At 40.5% G+C, this 21,288-nt stretch overlaps 1 protein-coding gene across 2 annotated transcripts in view; it reads right to left on the bottom strand.

Moving 5' to 3' along the window:
• The window catches only part of METTL3 (methyltransferase 3, N6-adenosine-methyltransferase complex catalytic subunit), a 124,207-nt gene extending 104,625 nt beyond the window's left edge, over nucleotides 1-19,582 (bottom strand). For both annotated transcript variants that reach the window (XR_011204830.1, XM_069238263.1), the window contains exon 1: nucleotides 19,357-19,582. Coding sequence is in view for 1 of the 2 variants with exons in the window: in XM_069238263.1 (XP_069094364.1) it covers nucleotides 19,357-19,462 (106 nt within the window). In the remaining variant the exon portion in view is untranslated. The remainder of the gene's footprint in view (nucleotides 1-19,356) is intronic.
• Between the last annotated feature and the right edge of the window lie 1,706 nt (nucleotides 19,583-21,288).

Here is a 21,288-nt window from a genome sequence, read left to right as displayed (position 1 = left end):
ACATTTCTCAAAAACCTACTGAAGAGCATGTTTTTGTAAAGTTTTGTGAAGATATGTCAAACTGCACCAAAGTTTATTATATATATATATATATATATATATATACACACACCCACAAACACACACACGCACACATATACACTTTCAGTGATTTCAAAGTTTTTTTTTTTTTACTTCTATTTCCTAAGTATAACGTCCTTGTGACCTTTGGTTTTTCGAGTGAAAACAATGGCCAATGGGTAGTTATAGTTAGGTCTGCTTTTCCATTGATGAAGGGCTTTTCGTTTGCTCATAACTTGGGCCCCATTTTATGAATCTTGATAAAACTTTCCAAACAAAAAGTTCAGCCACCTCAGCTACTTCCTGGAAAGTTTTGGAGATAATCAGTAATGCGAGGGGTGAGAAAATAGGGGGGAGGAGGGAGGCGGGGGTCCCAAAACATAAAATGCCCATGCATTTTCTATAGACCTCTTTAGACACGGCTACAGCAAAAATCGCTAAACAGAATTACACCAAATTCAGCACTGAGCTAGATCTTGATCCGCAGATTGTGCTTTTTGTGATTTGGTGTAAATTCAAGGGTAAAAACTATTGTTGCATGTTTGGATGGTTATGCTCACATGGCTGGGCCCCACAGGCCTCCCATGAGAGCACCGATTAAAAAAATGGAGGCCTGTGATTGGTGTTTTTTCCTGTGATCCTTCACACTCTTGCAGGAGTGAGATGCTCCTGTAAGTCTTGCAAGCGCTCTGATTGGCTGGCTGTTGAAATGTTAGAAATGAAATGTCACCCATTACTGTTTACTGAGAAAACAATCAAGGTGTTTACGTAAAAAAAGCTATGAAAGGGAGCAGGAGAAAGGCATGCTGCTCCCTAGATTTAGAGAGGAAGTGTCTAAGGGATAACCACTGTGATTAAAAATAAATCCATACTATTTTTAACTAATTTTTACAAACTCACAGGACTCTCACTGGATTGTGAATAGCAAAAAGGGGTAGATGAGTTCTGAATACACTCCATTAGCAGGAATGGATATTGTGGTCATTGTTTTTGCGAAAGAAGTGTGTAAGAGATAAGTACCGTGTTGAGTAGATAGTAATTCCTATTTTCCAAAAATGTTATGATCTCATGATAATCTCGCAAGATCAGGAACATTAGAAAGGAGTAGGTGATATTTGAACAAACTGTAGTATGCACACTTCCCCCGTAGGAACGAGTATTACTGGGAATGGCATTTGTCGGAGTGTACTATTTATGCTAATCCGCTTTGTAAGAGTTGTGAGTAGGGTTAAGTCTCTTCCAACTCCCTACTATTCACATCCATTATCAGAGAGAGGGATGTTAGCAGGAAGGACAGTCCCTGGCCAGAGAATACTCTGCCCAGGTATCATCCAAGAGAGGCCTCAGCGGAGAGGCCAATCTCACTCCACACACCTTTCTACGCACTCCCGGCACCTGAGACAGGGTTGTGACAGAAGAGGCCAGTCCATGTACTCAGCCTAATATGCATGCCTGTCATCTGACAGAGGGGTCTGACAGGAGAGGCTTGTCTATGTACATGCCCTACTATGAACAGTCATCATCTGAGACAGAGGTCCGACAGAAGAGGCTAGTCCATGTACACACCCTACTAACCACGCCCGTCATGCGGGACAGAGGTCTCAATATAAAGACCAGTCTTTCTGCATACTATGCACACCTCTCATCTAAGACAAAGGTCTGAAAGGAGAGGGTAGCCCATTGTCACACTCTACTCAGTGCAACCATCATCTGAGACAGAGGTCTGATAGAAAATGTCAGTCCATGTACACACCCTAATATGTACGCCTCTCATCTGAGAGAGGACTTAGTGGAGAGGTAGTCTCTCTTCACACACCCTACTACACAAACCCATCATCTGAGAGAGAGGTATGGAAGAAGAGGGCAGTCCATGTACAGCCCTTACTACGCCCTTCCGTTATCAGAGAAAGAGGTGTTGAAAGAGAGGGGAGTCCTTCCAGACACCCTACTATGCACACTTTTCATGTAAGAGAGTTCTGATGGAAGAGGCCAGTTTCTCCTCACACCCTATTACACACACCCATCATCCAAGAGATGGGTCTCGCTGGAGAGGCCAGTCCCTCCAAATACACTACTATGCACGTGTCGTCTGACACAGAGGTCTGTATGGAGAGGCCGTCTCTCCTCACACCCTACTTCACACACCTGTCATGTAAGAGATAGATCTTAGTGGAGAAAATACTCCAGCCTACATACTACTATTTTCTGAAAAATGTTACTGCGATTTTGCAAGACTCTTGCAAGAGTAGCTCACAAGCTTCAGGAAACTTGCTGCTTGGGAACATGCGATCTTGCAAGACCTGAGTGGACATTTGTGAGTCTCTTATGAGACCCACATCAATAATTACTGGACCTGTCACAAGGTGTTTTAAAAGTCCTGCTAGATCATGGGGTGGAGAGTAAAAAATAAAAATAAAAAATAAAAAGGCCAAGGCTTAACCAATAATTGTCATTCTTATTGCATGGTTGCAGAAATGATGTTTGTGATGTGACTGGGTGCAGAATCAAGGATAGCTCAGACTGTTCTTGGTGATTTGGAGGAGAAGGAAGCCTGTTGAAGTTGTGCTCAGAAGTCTGGTGTCTTCAGCTGTATATAAGAAAGTGCTCTAATGTCAGGTAATTAAAAATATACTTTAAGAACTTGGTTGAGAAGTGGCAAGAAGTGCAATACTGTTGGTAAATTGATTGTATACAAGGTTTAGTGAGTCAAAAAGCTGTTTGTAGACATGCATGCGTATTAATATAGGTGTTGAGGTGTAGACTTTAGAATGCGGAGAGATATCACCAAGTACAGGATGTTGTGTTAAAAATGAAATGTTCAATCGGTATGTAGTTGTAAGTAAGAGAGTTTCCGAAATTATAAAACAAAGCATCTGCAATCTGTTAGTACAAGGCCCAGGGTTTTTTTACGAAACTTATTGTGTACATATTTTCCGAGTTGAGATATTGCAATTTCTAGAGTGACTTAACAAATTGTTATGTTTGTTTTAACTTAATTGTGAAAAAAATGCACTGGTTGGGGTTGTTGACTTCATCAAGAGAAAGGACTATGAAGATAGTGGTATAGTAAATATAACTAAGCGATTGTGGGTGAAAAATTTAATAAAAAACTATAGAGTATATACTGTTGTATCACTGTTATCAATTATTGATCAGTATGTAACTTTACACTTTTTGGTTTTCTTGTTTTTGTTTTTTTTGGTGGAAAATGGAGGATTAAAAAAAAATGAAGTATCGTGCCACAAAATATATGGAGGAAAAAAACAAAAATTGTTCACTTTGGAAGAAAGAGGGAACAGTAACTGTATGGAAAACCTGGAAAAAAAATTGATTGCACAACTGATGCAGTTGTTACTGCCTATGGCGACATTTGTATTTTTAAAGAAGCATGTTCTTTGTAGCTCTACTTGTTTTTGATAACAAAATGATCTGCTTACTTAAGCAGCAAAAAAGTGCTTTGTTTAGAAAAAGAGGGTTATCTGCTTGCGCAGGTGCAGATTCCTGTAATAGTGTAACACACTGGTTCTTTCTAATTTCCCAGCTTTACTCCTCTTTGCAAATTTTATTTTAAGTGACTCTTTTGCCACCTAGTCCACCAGGGTAGGGGAGCTGGCTCTTTATATGGTAGACCAAAATGAGCTATACCATACAAAGAGTCCAGGGGTTCCCTTACTAGTCGACAGGGGCTTACTTTAGCAATCCCATGGTGCTCTTTTTAGAGGGTAGTGTGGTTGAGCATCCTTAGGTTTAGCAGAGAGGAGTGTTAAATAATTACCATAGACACCCAGCCAATAAATGAGACACAGAACTCAATAAGGAGATCCACACCAATTTACAAAGATAACAAGTATCTCTATATACCTTTACGCACCAAAATCAATACAATCCAGTAAGTATGTCTTCTAAGAAAAAACTTCACCATTTTGAAAGGTTGACATGTAATGCGATTTTGGGAAGCTGCAATGTTATCCTATGGAGAAAAACCAATTAAGGGACGTGGCACACAGGCGGTGTGATATGTTGTGTTTTTTTAGCTGCCTCAAGACACACAGCCTGCAATGGCAGTCTGCATATGCTAGGTGAGGGCTCCCAGAGTGTGGAACAATACATGTGGCAGCTCTTGGGGACCCTCTTTTTACCCATACCCTATGTACCAGGGGTGCCATATATTAAGGACTTACCAGGATGCCAAATGTATGGCCAACTGAGGAACAACTGCACAGTTTTAGGGAAAGAGAACTGACAGCAGGAACCCATTGCGCTTTCAGTCAAAACTGCAGCAATTACCAGGAATGGAGTGGGGGTGACCATGTAAAAAAAAGGGGCACTTCCCTACAGCCATAAAAAAAAAAACTATTAAAAGAGATATTGTTTGGCAGGTTAAGGTGGCTGAAACAAAGCAAAAGAAGATATATATACCTCAAATTCCAGTAGGCAAATTAAACTAAAGGGGAGGCGGTGTTGATTCCGAGATGAGGATTTTTTTTTTTATAGATTACTCAACTCAAGTGTAGTGTTTTTTTCTTTTGTTTTACAGTTGTTGCTGTAGTTTATTAATGTAGTTGTTGTTGTTTAAAATGCTGTTAAATTGTTTTTGTAATAAAATACTTAAAGTTACTATTGATATCTTTCCTTAATAGTTTTCAAAGATTTTAATGTTATTACAGTCTTGCAATGTTTAAGTTAAAGTGCAGGGGTGTGGAATTTATTAAAATATCTACTTGTCCACGGGACAGGTTGCTTCTCAAATCTACTTGTCCTGTAAAAAGATCTACTTGTCCCTTTGGTGCCATGTAGTGTGGCGCCAAATTATGGCAGCAATCTCATTATGTAAGAGCTCTGATAATAGCCTCTCTGATTATGCCAGGGCTACTACCATAGTAGGGCTTGAATACTTGCAGTTTCAATCCCTACTGTAGCAATTTCCTTATTTTTCCACCTTTCTGCAGATCTGCATACTGGGGCTGGAGGAAGCAGTAAGCAATAGTTCCAGGGCTGGAATGCCTTTGAATTGGCAAACCTACTAACCTGCATGTTTTAAAGATCTTCACCAGCTTCTCTTTAACATTTTCCCATAATAAGAAAGGTTGGACATTTACTCCTGACAATGGCAGAATTAGAACTTCTTCCAGGGTTGGGAAGCAAGTGGCTGGAGGGAAAATGAACTTGCAAATGCTCAATAGATTTTCACATGAGCAAATCTACACATGCGTATTTACCCATGCTAAAATACAGTTCACAAATATTTTATAGGGGTACGACATATACCATGGGTGCACTTTTGTGACTTTCTTTAAGAATTTGGGGCCACATGTAGGTAGGTTCAGATTTGCGACCCGCAAATTGCGAGTCGCAAATCCGAATGTAGGATGGTGTCCCTGACACAATCTGTGATTCGCAAGGGCTTTGCAAATGCACAACTCATGAATAATCATGAGGTGGGTCGCAATTTGCGACCCCCTTGCGAATGGCGGCCTCACAGGGATGGTGGCCTGCTGGAGACAGCAGACCACCATGTCTGTGACTGCTTTTCAATAAAGCAGTTTTTTTTTATTTTGTAATGCAGCCCGTTTTCCTTAAAGGAAAACGAGATGCATTACAAAAACGAAAAATGAAACGTTTTCGTTTCATTTTTTACAGTGACATTCACAATGGGGAAGGGGTCCCAGGGGGACCCCTTCCCTTTTGTGAAAGTGTTAGCACCCATTTGAAATGGGTGCAAACTGCGATTGGTTTGCGCCCGCAAAACAATCCTACATTGCACTGCGAGTCGCAATTAGGAAGGGAACACCCCTTCCTAATTGCGAGTTGCAAACCGGTTTTGCGATTCGGTAACCAGGTTACCGAATCGCAAAACTGGGTTTGTGCATCGCAATGTGCTTTTTGCACGTCGCAAACAGCAAAAGTCGCTGTTTGCGACATGCAAAAAGCTACCTACATGTGGGTCTTGGTCCCTAATTAGGTCTGGTGTTAAAGACATTTTGTTTTTATTAAACTTCTATTTCTCTCTCATTCGGCTGGCTTTACTGTGAGTGATCGCATTCTTCTCTTCCATAAGGAGCATATTGGCACACAAAGTAGTTTTGTTCAGTGTCAGGAACTACAGTGGCAATCAGTGACGTAACGAAACTGGAGGGTGCCCCTTTGCAAAGAACATGAAGGAGCCCCCTCTCCAGACTCACTCAGGGCAGGTGCTGTGCTGAAGGGGCCCCCTGGAGGGCGGCTGCAGGGCCTTTGTTATGCCACTGGTGGCAACGTGTGCTTTTAGAGTTCAAAAACGTTTTTTTTTTTTTTTGCCAGTGTTTGTTACAATGTTGAGGGCCTGGTAGCTCCCACAACAATAAAGTGTTACAAAAGCCATGTCAAAACAAGACACGCATTGATGAAACTAAAAGACTTATAAAAATATGTCAGATCAGTTGGCTTTGTCAGTGTTTGTTTATTTTCATGCTTCCCATAATCGTGTTGAAAATGGTTACACTGATTTTCCATTAGAAATATTTTTGGGAAATACTAGCATGCATCAAAACATTTTACTAAATGACACCTCATTTGCATCTAATCAGAGAGCATTCTGGGAGCATTATACTTAGCCTCATAGCCTAAACTTTTCAAACATGTGTATACACGTTTTTTTATTTGTACTGGAACCAACGTCAGTAGTGAAGTGTGACCTTAAAACATTTATTTACAGCACTCACCCTAATAATGAAGGTTTTCAAATAATGAACCATAAATACAAGTTCGAACAGCATTGTCTTTTGGAAACACATTACCTCAACTGTAGAGAGTTCCACTCTCTGTAAACAGGCAGCCAAAGGGTTTGTGCTGCAGAGGGTTGGGCCTACTTGTCCCAAGGACAAAGTAAACATAAAAACTTGTTGCCCTTGACCCCAAACAAGATGTCCCGGGCGTTGGGCGATAGGAATTCCACATCCCTGAAGTGTCAGTTCCATCTTTAAAAACTGTAACTGTGCTGCTTGAAGTACTATGTATATGAAAGGTACTATAGAGACATTAGTGTTTCTTCTACTGTAGTACAAAGATTTTTTATACAAGAGAGGTTTTGGCACAGAGGCGAATCCATCCTCACACTATACTATGCACTGCTGTCAGATGGTGGAGATGGCAGTTCTTTTACATATCTTAGCATACATGCATGTCACTCCGCAGTGTATAAAATAGCTCAGGACAAGATCAGGCATCATTTCTACAAACAGAGAAACAACTCCCTTAGGTGCTGAAAGCAAGCAATTTGTGCAACACTGACCCATACCATACAGTTTACACAAAGCATAGTTCACATTATCAATCAAACAAAGTTGTTCAATATCTATACAACTTATCAAAAAAAGCTAAAATAGTTTAGGCCAATTCCAAAGCAAATGCCCTATTAGGAACAAATTTTATCTGTATCAAACCTCAAACATGCATCAAAGCTAAATTAAGAATAATGTTCATATCAGTAGAGAACTGAGTACTGTAAACAATGTATAATCTATGAAGAGAGTTGATTCTATAACACACGGTATGCAAAGAAATTCTCATGGGAAATATACCACAGAGTATTCAACAGAATCTACTACTAAGAACACTGCACATTTTATGCAACAGTTTTCAAAAATGGCACTACTAGATTTTTTTTTAAAAATCTGGAGGGGCTAAAGATTATCCTACATCTTCATACTGTATACTTTACAGATAGGCCATCTTCTGAAACAAAACAAGCAAATGTACATAGATTAGTTTCTGGTGCACACAAGCATTCATGCCAAGTATGAATTATTATCCTGAAACAATTCTCTCTAATAACTTAAGAACACTTACAAAGTTAGTATCTACTACATAGAGCGCTTTTCTTGTTGGAAACTTGTTCTGCACAACCAAAGCGTTGTATAGACCATATGCAACACAACTGTTCCTGGCACACAGAGTTACTCTTCAATGCAAAGACTTATAGAGTGCTCAATACCTCTACAAATGTATGCTGCATTAAGTGTACATGCGTTTTGTACACACTTACAGTCATTAGCTAGACCTAGGCTGTACACAATTAGGTAGAAAAACTACTATTGTAATCATCTGCTACTACCTAAACTGTGAAACAAACTAACACACTCATTGGATGATGTCATCAATGATGTCATCTGAGATGAGATCAGTGATGTCATTTGAGATGTCATCAGTGATGTCATTTGAGATGTCATCAGTGATGTCATTTGAGATGTCATCAGTGATGTCATAAATTATGTCAAAGAACATGTCATATGTGAGGTCATAAGCATGGCGGGTGCACAAGTTATAGTTAGTGCTGCTAAATATTTTTATTTTTTTATTTTTTAACTTCAAAACATTTATATATAAATTCACCTAACTATAACATTACTAAAGCTTTTTGTTTTTTAAATTGAAAACTGACATTTTTATTATACCTAACCATAACCTTGTGTTTTTTTTCCAGTAAATTTGTAGTTTTTTTAAAATTAAAAATAGATTATTCTTTGTGCTGAGAATGTTCAACTTCTTAGTTTTTGTCATATATACAGAAATATTCCTAGCAAAGTTCTTATAATCTTTGTATGTATATTTACATAAACTTCATATCAATATTTCAAAGACACTTATTAGATTATACTATACTGCAAACTATGTGTTTTCACTATGTACATCTATTTTTAAGGTGGGTGATCACCCTCGTGGGTAGAATGCTCATCTTTAATAATAAATTCAGTACAATTTGTAGATTGCATTAATTATTTTGTTTACAATCTTACAGCTCTCGCAACACAATTGCAGGAGCTGAACACACAATTCTCTGCTTTGACCTCAGGGGGGTGCTGTACTGTTTCAAGTAGAAAAACATTTGATGTATTGTTGCATTTCAAATATTAAGAAAGTTCAGTATTTTATGATCTTTTAGGGCTCTTGAGACATACCTGTGAGACGCCCAGGAGAAGAAAGACTTCCCAAGGAAGGATTGTGATTGTTTTTTTATGGATGTGTTAATTAAGCAAAGAAAGATTCCTTCCTTGTTGCTTCATTTGCCTACTGGGTTTTCCTGTGATTACACCTTTTTGGGTAGTTTCCTGACTTTGCTCCTTGTGATCAGAATGTCATCCTCCGATTCAGATGAGAACCCTATTCCTTTTCATACAAGTCAGGCACCTCAGCCATCCAGGGAGTCCTTGGTCTGGCAATGTTTTCAGATGAGGTCTGGTAGAAAGAAAGTGTCCGACAAATATGTAATTTGTTTTAAAAAAATAAAAATAATAATAATAATAATAAATTTAAAAAAAGTTCAACAGGGGTATCCAGAACAAGCACTATTCTTTGAGTACCACAACTGAGAGCTATGCAACGCCTTCCTCGGGCTGAGTTAGCTCGTGCTGCAGAACTTAACTCCTCAGGGGCGTCCACATTTTTTCAACCTGGTGACAGTGTGCCAGCCCAGGTACCCACTGTGCAAGCAGATAACAACCTGGCATATTTGAACAAAGACCTTTTTTGCTGTTTATGCAAGGAGATAATTTTCTCTTCTGAGACAAGCAGTGGTACATGGCAGTATGTTTTTTTAAACTTTTTTCTACATTTCTCTCCTCTTTGTTTCAAACAAGGTGTTTTTTATTCCCATTGTCTTGTGTTTGTTCTATCCCAATTTAAAAAACAACAACAGTTGGTTAAAAAAAAAAAAGTTCTTTTCAGACTACCCTATTGTTGTAACCGGATGTTGCTGCGAAGCATCTTCTACATCGTTACGTAGTTCCCTGCTGCCCAGCCAGTGTGAGTGATGTAATGGAACATTGATGAGTTCTTGAGTGGAGAGAGTGACAGTTGGTGTGAGTGGGCTCAGCAGCAGGATGCTGCTCCTGATGGGGAATTCAATCATTTACTTAATTACAGGTAATTTGTAATCTAAAGGACTTTAACTAAATAATTCTACATCTTGAACCTATGTAACTGGCTACCTGACTTCCTGCCTACAAGAGTGGTATCTTAATTTACAAAACTGGCGATGAGGATGGGGTACGAACCTCCATGAGGAATGAGAATATGAGAGAAGACTGGAGATTAGCACTTTTAAACTGAGGAAACAAAAAGAAATATATATCAGCAAATGGAAGCATAAGTGTTTGTGCCCCATCAGTGTCTATTACAACAGGCAGCTTACAGACAATTTTATTAAAGACGGTAATCCTAGAAAATACTTATTGCTGATTTCCGTATGTTCTTTGGGCCCTGAAAGAATCACTGTAATATAGTGCTTGAGACCTACGGATTCCTTTTGAAGTGTGGTTAGAACCCGGTGTGAACTAGAGGCCCCTGGTGTAATATAGAGGCCGTGCACAGCACAGATTTCTATTTTGAACAATTCTGCAGCAAACAGAGAGATGCTCTGAGGACTGTTTTGGGGAAACAACTGTAATTTGAGAAAGCGCTTTGATGTCTAAAGCATGTACTGCTTAAAAGTAAATGTGAGGGAATCGCAGACTGCGAACCAAGCAGCAACTGTGCCGCAAGAGCCTTACTGTTATTGGAGGTGTGTGCGTGGATGGGAGGAGAAAGGTTCCAGTGAGCATAGAGCAGGCCGTGCTAGGAGATCTGAGGTGCGTGCACTCAGACACCAAGTGTTCAGTTTGGGTGACCCCATGTGATATCAGATGTCACAAGAGACAAAAAAAAAAAAAAGGCAGACAACCAGGACTAGAACCAGAGCAGCATCAAGAATTATAACTGCCTTTAGCAGTGAGTTTCATCAGATAAGGTAGTGCGTGTCAATTTGGCTTCTTTAGAAGAGATGTTCTGCTTGTGGAGAGCTGCGCAAGAAGCTACTGTGAAGTTCGGGGACTATGCCTTTATCTGTGGTGGAAAGTGAGGTAGGACTACAAAGCTATTACTTTTTGGCTGTTAACACTGAGATAGGATTTACCCAGAAAGTACTCAAGGTAGAGGAACATTGTGAAATGTATCCAAAGGAAAACAGGGGTAATTCAGCCAGAACTATATACATGCGGCTCAATGCTTTGACATGCATACATTGTTTGGACTCTAGGAGTGTTCTGGGAAATTATTTCTGGATTTTTGCAACAGCTTATCCTCTTGTTGTGTTATTTGGATCTGCAGTCCGTGTTCAAGATTGTATGTTCAGGTGAGAAGTCCACCGGGGTGAAAGACTTCTTCTTCCAGTGAATAACTGTTCTTTATATATGCTGCCAAGGGTATTTTGAATATTTCTATCTTGACTGTTCGGTGTAAATGCTCTTGTATGATGTGCAAGGGCCTAGTGTGTAGCTTGCATGTGTGCTCTTGCTATGTGAGCAGAAGTTTGGGTGAGTGTAGGGTTGGAAAGATACCATCTGCGAAGAAGCCCTATTGTGTGTGGTGATGTGTGAGAGTTGAAAGATTCCCACTGTGAAGATTCCCTGTGTGTAAGGATGTGCTAGAGTCAAACAGATACTTATTGCGAAGATGCCTTGTGTGTGGTAATGCGTGAGGATTTAGGTGGGTACCCATTATGAAGAAGCCCTGTGTGTGGCAATGTGTGAGGATTGAAAAATATCCATTGCGAAGATTCCCTGTGTGTGGGGATGTGTGAAGGTTAAGTGATACTGTTAAACCGACAGCCATAGGGTGGTCACCCCTAACTTTTTGCCTGCCTCTCTCCACTTTTTGGACACTGTTTTTGCTGTTTTTAGGACTCTGCACACTTTACCCCTGCTAACCAGTGCTAAAGTGCATATGCTCTCTCCCTTAAAACATGGCAACATTGGTTAATACCCAATTGGCTAAGTTAATCTACTTGTAAGACCCTAGTACAGTGCACTACATTAATTAAATGCTACTAGTGGGTCTGCAGCACTGATTGTGCCAACCACATAAGTAGACTCTTAACTATGCCTCAGGCCTGCCATTGCAAGGCCTCTATGTGCAGTTTCACTTGGCATTTAAAAGTACTTGCCAGGCCTTAAAACTCCCCTTTTTCTACATATAAATCACCCCTAAGGTAGGCCCTAGGTAACCCATTGGGCAGGGTGCTATGTAGATAAAGGCAGGACATGTACCTGTGCAGTTTATAGGTCCTGGTAGTGTAAAACTCCTAATTTTGTTTTTACACTGTTGTGAGGCCTGCTTCTTTCATAGGCTAACATTAGGGCTACCCTCATACTGTTTGAGTGCTAGATTCTGATCTGAAAGGAGTAACAAGGTCATATTTAGTATGGCCAGAATGGTCATTCAAAATCCTGCTGACTGGTGAAGTTGGATTTAATATTACTATTTTAGAAATGCCACTTTTAGAAAGAGAGCATTTCTCTGCACTTAAATCCTTCTGTGCCTTACAATCCATGTCTAGCTAGGTTTAGTTGACAGCTCCTTTGTGATTGCACTCAGACAACCCCAAAACACAGGATGCTTAGTAACACTTGCATACATCTGCATATTGAATGGAGAAATGGCTTAAGGCCCCCCTGATCCCTAGCAGGGTGGAGGGCCTGACACTTACATGTCAAAGGACAGTAGTCTGCCCTCACACAAAGGACTGCCACACCCCCTACTGGGACCCTGGCAGACAGGATGGAACAGAAAGGGGCCCTTGTGCACTTCTAAGCCACTCTTTGAAGTCTCCCCCACTTCAAAGGCACATTTGGGTATTTAAGCAGGGTCTCTACACTTCCAACTCAGACAATTTTGGACAAGATACCACTGGTGAAGAATCCCTGAACCAGAACCTGCAACCTGCCAAGAAGAACTGCCTGGTTGCCCAAAGGATTCACCCAACTGCTTTTCTGCAAAGGACTACTGCCCTGCTGTTGCCCTACTGCCTTGCTGTCTTCTGGCTCCTCTGAGAAGTGCTTTCCAAGGGCTTGGATATAGCTTGCCTCCTGTTCCCTGAAGTCTCAGAACCAAAAAGTCTTCATCTCTGCAAAAGAACTCCTTGTGCGGCAAAAAGAGACGCACAGCCTGACTCGTGGAGCGAAAATCACCGCACACCGAACCGGAATGACGCAGCGTGACTTCCCAACCAGGAGATCGACACAGCGCCAGCGTTGCGACTGGAAATTCGACACACGGCCCACTGGATCGATTCGAAGCTGAGCCAGAACGACACAGCCCGACTTCCTGAGAAAAACTGACACAATGCCTGCCGTGCTGCAGAACTTTCCATTCATCAGCCACCGGATCGACGCAGCCCCTGAGACTTCGTCCTGCACGCACAGGATTTTAACACATCATCCCCGGGGGTCCGAAAACCCCACAACCCGAAGAGGATCCCAGTATACGTGCCAGAAATCGACGCAAAGCCTGCCCTGCATGGAAACTCAACAATGCACCGCGGTTGTGTGCGCCGAAAAAAAAAAAACGACGCAGACCTCCACGTTTTCCACGCAACTCCTCCTCTGCGATCTCCTGCAGAGAATTTGAACGCAAACCAGGTACTTTGTGCTTGCGAGAGACATTTGTTGCTTTTTACGAACTAAAGACTCTTTATATCATTTTCTAAGTGATATTACAATGTGTACTTATTGAATCATAATCGTTTTGACCTGCATTTATCCAGATAAATATTATATATTTTTCTAAACACTGTGTGGTGTATTTTTGTGGTGTTCTACTGCGTTATTGCATGATTTATTGCACAAATACTTCACACACCGCCTTCTAAGTTAAGCCTGACTGCTCAGTGCCAAGCTACCAGAGGGTGGGCACAGTATAATTTAGATTGTATGTGACTTACCCTGACTAGAGCGAGGGTCCTTGCTTGAACAGGGGGTAACCTGACTGCCAACCAAAGACCCCATTTCTAACAGATACCCATTACGAAGGTGCCCTGTGCGAGGGGGATGTGTGAGGGTTGAAAGCTACCCATTGCAAAGATTCCCTGTGTGTGGGGATGTGTGAGGGTTGAAAGATATCCATTGCTAAGATGCCCTGTGTGTGGCGATGTGAGAGGGTTGGAAAACACCCACTGGTTGAGCTGAAAGACAAACATCAGGGGTGTGGAATTTAATCAAATATCTACTTGTCCATGGGGCAGGTTGCTTCTTAAATTCACTTGTCCTATAAAAAAAAAAAAAATCTACTTGCCCCTTTGGTGCCATGTAGTGCGGCGACAAATTATGTCAGCAATCTCATTATGTAAGAGCTCTGATAATAGCTTCTCTGATTACGCCAGGGTTACTACTTTAGCCATTTCAATCCCTACTATAGCAATTTCATTATTTGGCCACCATGCCTCAGATTTACATACTGGGGCTGGAGGAAGCAATAAGCAAGAGTTCGGGGGCTGGAATGGCATTGAGTCTGCAAACCTACTAACTTGCATGTTTTAAGGATTTTCACCAGCTCTTCTCTAATCTTTTTCTATAATGAGAAATGTTGGATATTTACTCCTGACAAAGGCGTAAGTGGATGTTCTTCCAGGGTTGTGAAAAAAATGGCTGGAGGTAAAGTGAACTTGTAAACGCTCAGTAGGTTTTCACATGAGCAAATCTACACACGTGTTGAAGCAGATATGCTAATTAAGAAAATCTTAATGATGTTTATGTGCTTAATAATGAGAAATGCGTAGAGAATTTAATCGTAGAGAAAATAATGTGCACGTTTGAAAATGTGCCCTCGGGTATGGCAACCATGTATACGAGATTGTACTAATAACTGAAACTGTACGAAATAATGAAAATATGAGAAAAATGTAGTAATATGTCATATTGAAATGTATAACCTATGTTTTAATTCAATTTATAGTGTTAACTTAGCCAAACTTAAAGGTCTAGTCTTCCTAGGCCTCGCACACTGAAAGCAGAAACGATGACCGCGTTTGCAAAGAAGCTGCTACGAACTGGCCTTGACTCACCCGATGTTAAAGTTGTTTAGCTAGAATTTTCTGCAATGTGCCGGCGGACAGGAGATGAAGACAATTTGATACAATTATGTGTTCAGTAGGGTAAATGTACTTTCCCAGAACTTGAACAATCAAGAAACTGACTGAAGAGGAACATCCTATAATGGACCAATCCACATCTTGTGAACGGATTGATATTGAAATTAGTAGATTTGATAAACAAATACTACAGGTTAAAATTATATCTGCTGACTGATTGACCAATTAGGAATTAGGGGGATGGACTGGGAGACCCTAATAAAAAGTCATGACAAGGAGCTAAAACTTCAGAGATGATGCAGGAGATGCGAGGGGAGAATTGATGACGTCAGGAGATGCTGTCTGAGATTCTGTCGGTGGGTTCATACTCTGTGAGCCTGATCCGTGGCTGACTAACTCATGACCTGAGGACGAAGACGGACTTGTTGCTGATCCATCCCAGATAGGTAGCTATGAAAATGTGACTGTCAACTTGTGCCTTTTCTTCTACGTACCAACTGCGCTGATTATAGAAATTCTTACTTAGATAGATTTTTTCAAATTTATGTTTTTCTCTAAAATGTTTTCGCATGAAGGCCCACATGCTGATGCTAATCTTGGTTAGGTAGTCTGTTGAGGGTGACGCTGAAAGTGACAATTGACTGACAAACTAATTGCTGAACTCTGGTAGTAATGCTGGGATTCTTGGCTTATGGAATTGCATTTACGCATATGTTTTCTTCAAGTTATAATGTTTTATTAAAGAATTAAAAATTGAGTAGATTGAATAAAGATTTGAACTAACAGATGATTTAAAGTTGTAATCAATAGGGAAATAAAAATTGTTCACTTTGATGTTAATTATTGATTCAGTGGTCACTGCCTGACTGGGATACTCCATGCGATTCAAAAGGTTCATCGACCTATACGCGTCCCCTTGAAAGTTTACTTACTAAGGACCAGGTACGCTAGCACATGCATATTTGCTCGTGCTAAAATACAGTTCACAAATATTTTGTAGGAGTATGATTTCCTTAGCTACTTCTATAAGTTCTTGTGAATTCATGAAAGCCACTAGTTCAAAGACATATACCATGGGTGCACTTTTCTGACTTTCTTTTAAGAATTAGGTCCCTAATTAGGTCTGGCATTAACAAAGACATTTTGGTTTTAAAAACTTCTATTTCTCACTCTATCGGCTGGCTTTACTGTGAGTGATTGCAGTGTGTTCTTCCACAAGGACCATATTGGCACACAAGGTAGTTTTGTTCAGTGCAAGGAACTACTGTGGCAATTAGTGGCATAACGAAACTGGAGGTGGCTCCCGTGCAAAAAACATGGATGGACCCCTCCCTCAGCGTAAGTGGTGTGTTGAGTGGGCCGCAGAGCCTTTGTTACGCCACTGGTGGCAATGTGTGCTTTTTTAGACCAAAAAAAACATTGTTTTGCTTTTTGCCAATGTTTGTTACAATGGTGAGGGCCTGTCAGCTCCCACAATAATAAAGAGTTACAAAAAATGTTGGATCGGTTGGCTTTGCCAGTGCTTGTTTATTTTCATGCTTCCCATAACCTTGCTGAAAATGGTTACACGGATTTTCCATTAGAAATATTTTTGGGGAAATACAAGCATGCATCAACACATTTTAATAAATGACACTTCAAAGAAATAGCACCTAAAATTTCACAGTCGCAAGACTTTTTTATCCTACTTTTTCAGAACTTATTATTTTGAAAGCAAAGAATCATCACTCTTGCTTACAAGCTTCTGCAAACATTTGCATCTAACCGGAGAGCAGTCTGGGAGCATTATACTTAGCCTCATATTGTTAAACTTTTCAAACATGTACGTACACTTTTTTAATAAAACTTTTATTTACAGCGCTTACCCTAATAATGAAGGTTTTTCATTAATGAACCATAAATACACGGTTGAACAGCATTAACTTATGGACACACATATTACCTCAACTGCAGATAGCTCCCTTCTGTGTAAGCTGGCAGCCAAAGGGCTTGTGCTGCAGGGGGTTGGGCCTACTTGTCCTAAGGACAAAATACACATGAAATCTTGTTGTCCTTGACCCCAAACAATATGTCCTGGGCGTCGGGAGATAGGAATTTTAGATCTATGCAACATTGTTTAATTCTAACAAGATGCTCTGTGAGTTGGGTTGGGTGTGGAGTAAAGAGTGACATGCTTATTTACACCTATGCAGAAGGGGGTTATGTGTTGTACCCTATTGTTGCATTGATTCTGCTTTTGTTAGCAGTGTAACATGGGTGTTGTGTTTTGTACTCTGATGTAATATTAGTCTTTCCTTATGGGTTATGGACCATTAGGTGCAGTAAAGGGTGCTTGTCCTTTATCCTGTCATACATGTATCTGTCATGTTAATCTGGGAGTGTAATCATATTTCCTTGCTTGATAATTTATGTGTTCTAATATTTACAGGACTTTCCTATTTTGTCCTGTTGTATTTTTGTTTTCTAAGGGGAGAAGATGTGTTGCAACCCGATGTTGTTGAGAGGCATCCTCTCCATAATTACGTAGTTCCCTGATGCCCTGCCAGTGTGTGTGATGTAATGGATAGTTGAGGAGTGCTTGAGTTGAGAAAGTGTCATTTGGTAAGAGTGGGCTGAGCAGTAGAATGGTTCTCCTGGTGGGGAATTTACCCATTTGTTTAATTATTTGTAATTTGTAACCTAAGGGACTTTAACTTAATAAATCTACATCTTGAACCTACATAACTGGCTACCTGACTTCCTGCCTACAAGAGTGGTATCTTCATTTACAACACCTATGATTTAATTACTTATGCTGCTTGTACTATGTATCCCTTTTTTCCTTCTTGATGACTATCGCGAGACCCATGACGCTCCTATACATAGCATGGTTGATTGTCACAAGCCTCTTGTGAGAGTAAGGCGCATGGTCCTCCAGGTCCACAGAGAAGGCAGTGTTTTCTGGTTTGCAAGCATCTCACAACACCATACTATATTAATGGAATTTTTATATTCACTGAACATATCCTGTTCTAACAGTATCATGTATATGCACCAGATTCTGTACCCTGTTTTTTTAATATGGTCTCTCAAGATCATAAAGTTTTTTTTAAGTTACATAATGTACACTCTCCTTCTTTACAGTACTTACAACTTTTACTTACTTCTCCGAGGATTTTAGGAAAAAGTGACCACTCCAGTCCTATCTGTCCCTAGTATGGCAGCAGTATATCATAGGGAGTAAAGAGAGACTGGACTCTTCAAAAACACCTCACCACAGAATAACAACTCTACATAGTAGGTTATAATATGACTGTCTATTCCACTCGGACCTCCCCTCAATACAATGAGGATACGCAATACAGTATTGGGAAGGACTGGCCTTAACACTGAGAACTCTCTCTTGGATAAAGAGTATGTGTACTAGGGTTTATGAAACTGGCCTCTACACTGAGACCTCTTTAAGTTCACAGGGGCATAGTAGGGTGTGGGGAGGTAATGGCCTTTCAGTTAAGAGCTCTTTCTGGAATGACAGGTGCATGTAGTATGGTGTGAGGTGGGACTGGCTCTATCATTAGGTCTCTCTCTTGGATGATGGGTATGCATAGTAGGGTGCTGGTAGAGACTGGCCTCTGCTGCGACATCTCCCGTACACAGGTGTATAAACTACTATAGCATTATGGGCCTGTATATCCTTGTCATCATAGAGAAACTTCTCTATATAGAGCTTCATTTCTCTCTGCTCCAAAGGCCCTGATTCTCAAATATCGACTGTATCGCTGAATATACATAGCCGCAAATCTGTAGGACCTTGAAAGATGGTGATGGCAACAACATCAATGGTCTTTCAACATTTTTGAAGGGCGATACAAGTTTGCTAACAATAATCTTATGAAAGTCTACGGAGGCATGTTGTTTTTGTGTGTGAATATTATTGAAAAAACGGTGACTCACGCCAAGTGAACAAGTTGACTAGTCCGCATACACATAGCACACATTATATATTTCTTAATTTATAGTACAGAACTAACTAGTGGTGCCAGGTCACTCACTGTGTGCCAACTTCAGTTAGTTCTCGGTTTTAGGCTAGGAGCCCTTTAACGTTTTAAGTTCATAATTCTATTGAGATGCATCAACGAAAGATCACGGGGGCAAACTGGAGATGCATAGTACAAGACACGGGGACACTAGACAGCTATGCACGTGTACGCTGAAATACAAATGGTTTTACAAACATAACGGTGGGGGGAACCGATGCATACACTGAGATACAGCGAAACGCTGATAAAACACGCAGCAAAGTCTTGCAGACTAATGTAGTGACCCAGCTGCATTCGCCCTTACTTTTTACTTCTCCCTGGTCTGCATCTAGCTGCCTTAATCGCTGCACATTTTCTCCTCTCCAAGCCCCTGTGCACTCTCACAATTAGCCTCCTTACCGAGACCCAGATGGGATGCGACATCCTTCCGTCTGCGCTGCAGTCTCTCTCGCAAGGAATCAAGTTGTTTCTTGTGCGCCTGGATGGAGCTCCAAGTGTCAGACATGCTGCCGCCGGACAGCAGCCGAAACCACTAAAGCACAAGCCAATTACCCAGGGGAAGGTTTTCGCCGTAGGACGACGTCACCACACCGCCCGCAGTAGTTTCCCAGCCCACTTCCGGTATGTGTCTCTGCTACGGCCATCTTAGAAAAGGATAGTTTCTGCGCTACTTAAAGGGAGCTAGGAAATCTGTACTGATGTCCTTGTTGCGCCATCTTAAAATGGGAATGCGTCCTAGTAGAAGGCCGCATAATTAAGAACGGAAATTTGTCTCTGAAAAAAACCCGTAAAGAAGACCGCCACTAAGCGTAGAACAAAAAGGATGCCAACGAGACTTCAAATCTCAGCAAGTTAGCTTATCGTTTCTGCACCGAAAGATGGCGCTATGCTGCCGTTGAAATCAGATTCGACTTGTGCTTTCCAACGCAGCCACCTTCAATCCACTTCAGAAATTAATAACATTTGGGAATATGACACAGGTGGTAAGGAAAGAAGGAAGTACATTCGTACTCAAAAGGCCTTTTCCGCAAGAAGACATTGCAAAATACTAAAAGCAAACACAAAACGAATTTAAAAACGCTACAAGCGTTAAAAACAAATAATGCTGCAGTCAACAACTGTGGCTTTTATATTTTCGAGCTCCCCTTTAGTCCTTTTCTGTATCATTATCTTTATGTGTCGTTTTGCTTCACTACAAAAGTCTTGTAGCAGCTAAAAGCAGACCTATTGGATTTGCTGTGATTTAATATGCATACAACCTGCAAATAAACAGAAAATTCCAGTGGAAGGAAAAAGTCCTAACGATGGTAAAGCCAGTGCATGTTTCCGAGTTGACATAAAATCTTAAACCTGTCGTAAAGGAAGACTGGGAATGTACACTTTTCTAGCTTTCATCTCTGAAAGTTTTAATTCTATTAAGGACACGGAGCAAGGGTTATGATATTCAATTTTTGAACTTTAAATATAGCATCACATAAAGTTTAAACACAAACTACGGAGTCCATAACCACGTGGAGTAGCATAAATGTGATAAAAATAACTGCACCTGATAAACAGTTCAATGGTAACGCTATCTTGCTCTCGTTTGTTGCTGCTGTTCGAAATGCCCAGGATCTCTCTTCCTGACTGATCCTTGTGTCCTTGTCTTTAATAGTATTAACACTTTCAGATGCAAAGCTTAACACATTTCACATTCTATGACAGGGCCATGACGAAGAATTAAGCTTGTTCAAAGCTTCGATACTGTATGAAATGCCATGTCAGAGAATGGTTTATATCAGAATTTCTTAAAAGTAGAATCTCGAAAACAGTTGTCTGCTGTCATGATATCTTCATATCTGACCCCAGCTGAAAATGACTTAGTAGCCATTGCTCCTCTTACACAATGATCTCAGAAATTGTCCTTATAATTACCGGCCTGAGATGAAACCCAATGAGCTGTAATTGCTCCAGAAATTGCGCAGAAGGCATTGCAAAAGAAATACAAAATTTGTCTCACACTAGGTCGAAATTCTTTCTTTGTACATTTGTTCTTTTTAAGACACTGAGCCACACAAAGTTTGTGATTGTTTACGCGTCCCAGTAGGACTAATTTACTCACTTTGGGACTCGTTTTAGGCCAATGAATCTTTTGACCCTGATTGAAGACACCTTAGGACGAGATAGCTAATCAGCATGTCAATCAATATATCAATAATGGCATCAAAGTTCACAGTAATACAACAATTCAAATTAATCAAAGACATTTAATAGAACTCGCAAACCACCATGACCTTTCAGTCATGAATAACCACACCAGTTTAATATGATTTTGTGAAGTTTATTCTCTAT

This window comes from Pleurodeles waltl, chromosome 6 (genome assembly GCF_031143425.1).
Source record: "Pleurodeles waltl isolate 20211129_DDA chromosome 6, aPleWal1.hap1.20221129, whole genome shotgun sequence".
In the NCBI taxonomy this organism is placed as follows: domain Eukaryota; kingdom Metazoa; phylum Chordata; class Amphibia; order Caudata; family Salamandridae; genus Pleurodeles; species Pleurodeles waltl.
The sequence above is the reverse complement of the archived record's forward strand: the minus strand, read 5'-3'. Positions and strand labels throughout refer to the sequence as shown.